This window comes from Ruditapes philippinarum, unplaced genomic scaffold (genome assembly GCF_026571515.1).
Source record: "Ruditapes philippinarum isolate M1 unplaced genomic scaffold, ASM2657151v2 ctg149_1_1_1_1, whole genome shotgun sequence".
Lineage (NCBI taxonomy): Eukaryota > Metazoa > Mollusca > Bivalvia > Venerida > Veneridae > Ruditapes > Ruditapes philippinarum.
The window spans coordinates 3,084-10,549 of NW_026859317.1; the positions used below are offsets into that span (position 1 = coordinate 3,084).

A 7,466-nucleotide genomic window follows, 5' to 3' on the forward strand; every position below is an offset into this window, starting at 1 on the left:
ACAAAACATCAGCCGTTTTGAGCTCTATTGAAGACAAATTTTAATTTGCCTTTTCACTCGTTTTAATGTTTTCGATTCTGCGTTTAAGTTTTCTTTATGCCTTCTTATTTGGACCACGGATGAATCTTGTTTGTGCTTTTGTTGCTGAAACAAGCTGAGCCGCCGTTCTATTATGGGTTGTAATGCTTCCTCTCGCCCTTCTCGTAGCTTCTACTGCCTCGAGCGCATATGTTTTTTAATCTCCCTGTAGATTTTGTATTCAATGTTAATTTAATATTCAACCACAAAGTTTGTTACTGCTATTTATTCCCTGTCTTAAACATGGTTGTGCATATGTGTCGCTCATTTATTTTTTTAGGTTTGAAATTATCATTTTAATGACAAAATTTCTTTTTTTCGCAATATTTGCTACAGTGCATTTGATGACTTCCGTTGTTTTTCTGTTTCATAAGTTGACTTGAAATTGTCATAAAGTTGTTATTTATCTACATATTTGATTGATACTTGGACAAAATTACACATAAGACAAAACTGACCTGTTGAATTATCTTAGTATGACCATGACATTTAAAATGGCCTTTATCATAAAGATCAAATTACCGAAATTTGCTTTAATGTTTATAACTTGATTATTGACTAATTAATTTCATTCTTCTTTGACAAAATAACACATATGACAAAACTGTATGACCTTTACAATAAAGGTAAAATACCAAATTTGATTTTGATTTTGTTACAAGAATATTCTGTTTTCTAGGACTACTCTTCACCTTAAAAAATTTCATGTAATGTGTTAGACTTAAGATATAAAAAAGTCGAGCATGGCCACCGCTTGGCGGTAGCTATTGTCTATAAAGATATAGAATATCATTGAATTGTGAATAATACACAGATTTTCATGTTAAAAAAGGATTATGCGCTTGAAACATATACCGGATCAAGATAACAAGATACCTATAACGTGAGGGTAAAACCAAAGAAAATAAAATCATCCGAGATCTTCCGGGTAGAAAAGATATAAAACTTTTCAGTGATATTAAAACTGTGATTTAGAATAATCGTTTACATAGAAAATATTAGATTTCAGGATTTAATGTACAGAGAACAATCAGAAAAATTGGCATTAAATAAGGTAAATGCGATTCAATTATCTCTGATAAACTTTTACATTTTCATTTGTATATTCCCGGAATAGATCGGCGTGTGTTGTTATGCACATGGCAGACCGTCCATCTGTCTGTTACCAATTTCGTGTCCGCTCTGTAGCTTTTGAACCGATTAAAGGAAATTGAAACTATTTGACAGAAATTTTAACCATAATGAGACGATGTGCAGAGGTGCAGGGCTTTTATTTATAAATTTCAAAATTTCGTGTCCACTCTGTTTCTTTTTTGAACTAAAAGTATTAGCAGAAATGTTTCTTAAAAATAAGACGATGAGACGAACCCACGTTTGGTCTTTCTTAGATCAAAATAGATCACTGGAAATATATAGGTTTTAAAAAGGTTACCACATTTAAATCTTTTATTATGAAACTAAAATACTTAGATATTCTGGCAAGTAGCAATACCTTTTGAGCCTGTAAGTGTAATTCATTATGCCCCTTTGGTCAATATTGGCCCTTCCCGGAGGCCACTTGATTTATGTAGAATTGTATTGGAAAAAGACATTGAAATCTTATTCAGTAAAACTACAATCCTCAGAATGCGTAGAGTTGAGATATTTGGCATGAAGCATTGCCCTATATATCCCCACAAAAATGATACATATCATTCACCTTGGGTGTATATTTGCCCCGCCCCTGGGGTCACTTAGGTAATATAGATATATGTATAAAAATACATTTAAGTAAAACTGTATGAGAGCTTAAATGTTTGACATTTAGCATTGCTGAGGTGACCTCTACAAAAGTTACATTAACCATACCCTTGGGTAAAGATAGACTCACCCTGGAGAAAACCTAGTTTATGAAGAATTATAAAAAAATCTTGAAACTCTATTAAAGCCCATTTTAATGTTGGCATGCAGCATTAATAAGTAGTCTTCTTCCAAAATGATAGTCACCATGACCATGAATTCAAAATTTACCCTGTCCTGGGGGTAGGGGTCAAATGCCCTAAGTAGAATAATGTATAAGAAAAGATGTCGAACTTTTTAGTGTAAAACTACAATGCCCAGAGCTTAAATAATTGGCATGTAGCATTGCCTAGTAAACTTATATACACCTTTTATAAATCATGAACACAGGATCAAAAATTCGTTACAAATTATATGGGTAATTAAGATAATTAAGATGAAACATTTTATAAAGTGTTGGAAATGGGTCTCTTCCCATCTAAATTGAAAGATTATTTTTGATTGCTTATAAATTTTCATTCGGGCTCATTTTGCCCGCCATAGCGATGCTCTTGTTTTAAATGTTTTGTAATCAATTTCTTCTTTACAGTGTGAAATCAATGAACTATGTGAGGGTAAAAGTAATTCTGAATACTTTATATTTTAATGTATATTTCAGACAAGGTTTTAAAATGAAGAAAACTGCGTATCTATTTGGCACCATTTTGATGATTGCTAACCTATTTGTGGCGGCAATAAGCGAATGTACAATTGATAAAATCACGATTTACAACCTGTATTCTCAAAATATGGAGTTCACGATGAACTGCAGAAATCTATCTTTGACAGAGGTACCTAATTCATATCCAAATCCAAATTTTGACCCGAATGAAAAGGTTTGTGCTATTGATTTGAGTCTGAATTCATTTTCCGACCTCAAAAATGGAACGTTTCTAAACGTCAGTAATTTGAATACTTCAACAATTCGAATGCTTAATTTAAGTTTTTCAAATATCTCGTACATATCAACAGAAGCATTTCATGGTTTAAAATATTTACAATATCTAAATCTTTCGGGAAACTCCCTTTCGTGTCCGGATGGATTTGGAAAAGGTGTATTTGAATATATAATAAATCTTACATACCTGAATATTAAAGAAAACAATTTTAAAACATTTGATTGCTTAGGAAGAGAGCTGGGATATTTGAGGAATTTAGAAGTACTGGAAGCTGAACTTTGTGAAAACTGTACGTTTGGTAAAGACTTTGAAAACCTTCAAAATTTGAAAAATGTAAGTTTATCTGGTCGCACACCAGATACTTACAATACTAAAGTCCTTCATAACTACACATTTGAAGGTCTCACTATGGTGAAAGGTCTTTGGTTGTCATCTTGTAATATTTCTGAAATAGAGGCAAACGCATTCAGACCAATGAACAATAGTTTAACACATCTTGATATATCTTACAACGAAAAACTTGGATTTGACGGAATGAACAAAGCTCTTTACGGATTAAAATTTTCTTCAGCTTTGTCGGTTTTAAATGTAAACCGGATTCATGACGTGCACGGACTTGGCGTGAAATTAAAGGCTTCCAACCTAGAGAATCTAAGTACGCTCAATACTTTGATAAAACTTTTTATGGATCTGAATAAAATAGAAATCTTTGAGAAGGAAGTGTTTGACCCTAGAAGTAAATTTCCTACTTCGCTGAGGGTCCTTACACTTGCAGGAAATAGAATATCTTTTGGAGAATATATCTATTCTATTCAAGCCGCTACCAATATTACGTGTCTAGATATATCAAGACAGCATTTTTATTACGACCCTTTTATAAATGAGCACTATGGACGCAAGGTAAGGAATGAAGAATCTGTAAATGTTGATGATATTTGCTTCAAAAAATCTAAAAGTTTTCAAGTGTACTCTTTTCCAGAAAACTGCTCGCTGATTCTTCCTCCAAATTTGCTTCGGCTAAAGTGGAGAAAGAGTATCCTCAATTTCGATTTAGACTATAATGTGTTCATTTGTGGAGCAACAAATCTTCATACTTTAGATTTATCATTCAATCTATTCACTAAATGGAAATGTTCCATAAAAGGACTAGAACATCTTAAACATCTCGACCTATCAGAAAATTACTGTCACGAGATTTCTCCTGGGTTTTTTGACCATTTTACAGAATTACAATATTTGAATGTTTCCGGAAACTATTTAGGACAAACGTTAGCAAAAACATTAACTAATAGGCCGAATGGAATATTTAGAAACTTAACACAATTAACAGATCTTGATTTGTCACACAATGAAATTGTTGGATTTTCAGATCGTGGCTTCTTCAAGGGGCTGACAAATATTCGTTATTTAGATCTGAATTCCAACCGTTTGGTTAATTGGGACTATTACATGCCGGAATCTCTTAAGCTCATAATAGATTTGTCGCAAAATAAACTAACAAATGTTTCATCCGAAGTAAGAGAACACTTCGACAAGGTTTGCCAAAACAGTACTTGCAATATAACTCTTATATTGTTAAACAATTCCTTTCAATGTGACTGTGACAATTTACCGTTTTTAAAATGGATATTTTCTACCAAAGTGAATGTTAAAATTGATACATGTGTATTGAAGTCAGAGGAGAAAAGTATATCGAATTCTAGTGATTTAAAGAAATTATTTGACTATTTAGAAAAGGACAAGTGTAGCAGGAAAACCAATCAGGACAAGACATGGATTACATGGACAACTGGAACTGTTGGTGTAGTGTTTGGAAGTTTATCTAGTATTATGGCTAGCTTGGGGGTTTATAAACATCGCTGGAAACTAAGATATCTATATTACAGACGAAATAGAAGATTTAACCACGAGGGATTCGAACGTCTTTTTGAAAATGACGCATTTGTATCTTATGCAAAGAGCAATGCGAGTTTCATTAAACGCTACATGGTTCCTTCTCTCGAGAAGGAGTGCGGCCTACGCCTTTGGGTGGCAGACAGGGATTCAATGCCCGGTACATCTATTGCCGAAAATATCACACATGGGATAAGTATGAGTCGTAAAACAGTTCTACTCATTGACAAGGCATACCTCAAAGATAGTTGGTGCAACTATGAGATGAACATGGCACATGTTGAATCAACCGAAACAAAGAGAAAAATGATCATCTTTGTGTTAATGGAAGATATTCCATTAGAAAAGTTGCCTATATGTATAATGAGATTTCTACAAAGTGAACGGTCACTTGAATACCCAGAGCATGGTCAAGACTTAGACGTATTTTGGAATGATCTTGCTGACCAAATTATGAATTGACAGGAATTACTTTCAGAAATGTCTATATATCTGTAACTGTTAACATTCACAATTAACATATCTTTATGTGTCAATTGCTAAACTTATGTCCGAGGTAGGTTGGAATCCCTTGAATCTCGTTGTAACCAACACAAAATTCTTCTATTTTATAAAATGACCAAAAATCTTGCCCCTCCTTATCTTTCTGAAACACTTCCAGTTTCCACCAATGGACAATCAAAACTGTTACAGAGCTCCCAGAGCTTGTACCATGATATTATTATATCTTCTTGCCGTCCACAACTCGAGCCTTTAACAGTCTTCAAAGTGACGTTCGCAACTCTCCAACATTATCGTCATTTAAACAGAGTATACCCCCCCCCCCCTAATATTCAAAAGCCACCGAAATATGTTTACTATGGTAAAATAAAACTCCATGTTTTTCACATACGTCTGACGACTAACTATAGCTCTTTGGCTAAAGACCTTTTTTCTAAGAATATCTTACCTTCGCCTCTTTGGACAATGGAAAACAACTCGTCATTTTTTTCCCGGCTGTCCTCTTGATCTCAGTTGATAAACTGTATAAGTACATACTGTCATGTTTCATTAAACATCATTCTTTTGGTAACACGGCACTTACAGACTAAGATAATGTATTGAAAAATCGATTCGCTTTGACTCTCCAACAATTATCAACTATCATTAAGAGTTAAATCACAGGACATTTTTTCTGTTTTTGTTCCTCCTCTTTCCTCCTCTTTCCTTCTCTCATTCTTCCATCTATCTAAACTCATCAAACTATTATCATTATTAACCTTATTTTGCTTTTTTAATAATTGATTTATATTTATTAATTTATTTTTCAATGTAAGTTGAAACACTTCAGCCTTCTTAGTCATCAAACGAAAATTTCTTTTCCCTTATTTTGCACATATATTTTTGTACATTGGGAAAAGACTTCAATAAGCATTAGGTTGCTTCCAGTCTAATCATTTTCTTGTTTTGATTGTAAATATTATGTATGTAAATATGCTTATTTAACGAATAAAATATGTTCATACAAACATATCTTAAATGTTTATATCATATAAATCAATATATCCTTTGAAGCTTCGACAAAATATATCTGCTTTCAAATTATTAAATTGTTGCTTTGTTTTTGTAGTTAAACTTATCTTAGCTTAAAAGAGTGAGCAGGGGACAATGGTTCGATTCTCCGCCGAGGTGTCATTTCTCATAAAAAATTGTTAATTACTGTTCAGTTATCCAGCAAATCCGGTGACCATGTTCCACTTCTGCGACAAAAAATGTGTTGAAATGGCGTAAAACAGAACACTAGGCAAACAGTGTCATGACACACTTGTACATGTAAAAACAATTAATGTATCTAAAAAGGAATTTAATAGTATCTTAATTCAATATTATTGTATAAGTTAGATTATAAAAAGATACGCAGTTATAATGTACAGTAAATATTTTTTTCGGGCAAAAATTTAGAGTGTACATCTATGCTATCATCCTCACCCATACAGTTTAAATGACGTCATTCTGGTGCCTTTTACTTATTAGTTACATACTGGATGACGTCATTACGCAGCAAATAAATCCTGCCTGAGTGGTGTTTATCGGCTTATCACTAGTTTTGTCTTTGCCATAATCATATCATGTAAATGGGCAAAGTCATAAGTTCTTTAAATGAATGCAGATAAACATTAATTGAACTTGCTTATATCGACCCTCTGCTATATTCCTGATATACTTTAAATAAAAGAGAGGAGTTGTTCTTTGCGAACACAAATGAGTTGACTTAAGGTAGTACACCCCTAATGGGCGCTATAAGGAATTGTAAATTTGACAACATAGGACAGTTATATGCCTTAAATGTCACCTGTATGCAAAATTTAAACAAAATTTACCGTGTGGTTTATGAGTTATGGACATTTTTATGAACTAAAACTTTGCCATTAGAAGGGATTTTTTCAGAAATGAGGAAACTCTAAATAATCTATAATATCATCATTATGAAAAATGTTTTCCTTTTGCTCATTGTTAAGAAATAAATAATGACATTTAGGTAACAAATTAAACAAGCAAAATGATTGTTTTTAAACGAAATGTTTTAATATGTATAAAAATGTAACCCTACCCCACCCACTTTTAACACTAATTTGACCATTTCCCTATGTAAAAAGCCTTATTTAAAATATCCCTAAAATTTTCCAAAATGAGGGGCTATTTTCAAAGTTTGCCTAAATTTTCTTTAATGTATATTGGTTGGTCTTGCAAAATATAAAATACTTTTACCGTTTAGTTTTTATTTTATTAAACTTTGAA

The 7,466-nt window shown here is 32.7% G+C and overlaps 1 protein-coding gene across 1 annotated transcript; it reads left to right on the top strand.

Annotated features, from left to right (window-relative positions):
- The first annotated feature begins 932 nt into the window (after positions 1 to 932).
- Positions 933 to 6,895, top strand: LOC132756050 (toll-like receptor 4). The gene is made up of 2 exons (XM_060747020.1): positions 933 to 1,132; positions 2,516 to 6,895. Exon 2 carries the CDS (start codon positions 2,529 to 2,531, stop codon positions 5,148 to 5,150), a length of 2,622 nt encoding a protein of 873 aa, XP_060603003.1. The 5' UTR covers positions 933 to 1,132; positions 2,516 to 2,528; the 3' UTR covers positions 5,151 to 6,895.
- The last annotated feature ends 571 nt before the right edge of the window (positions 6,896 to 7,466 follow it).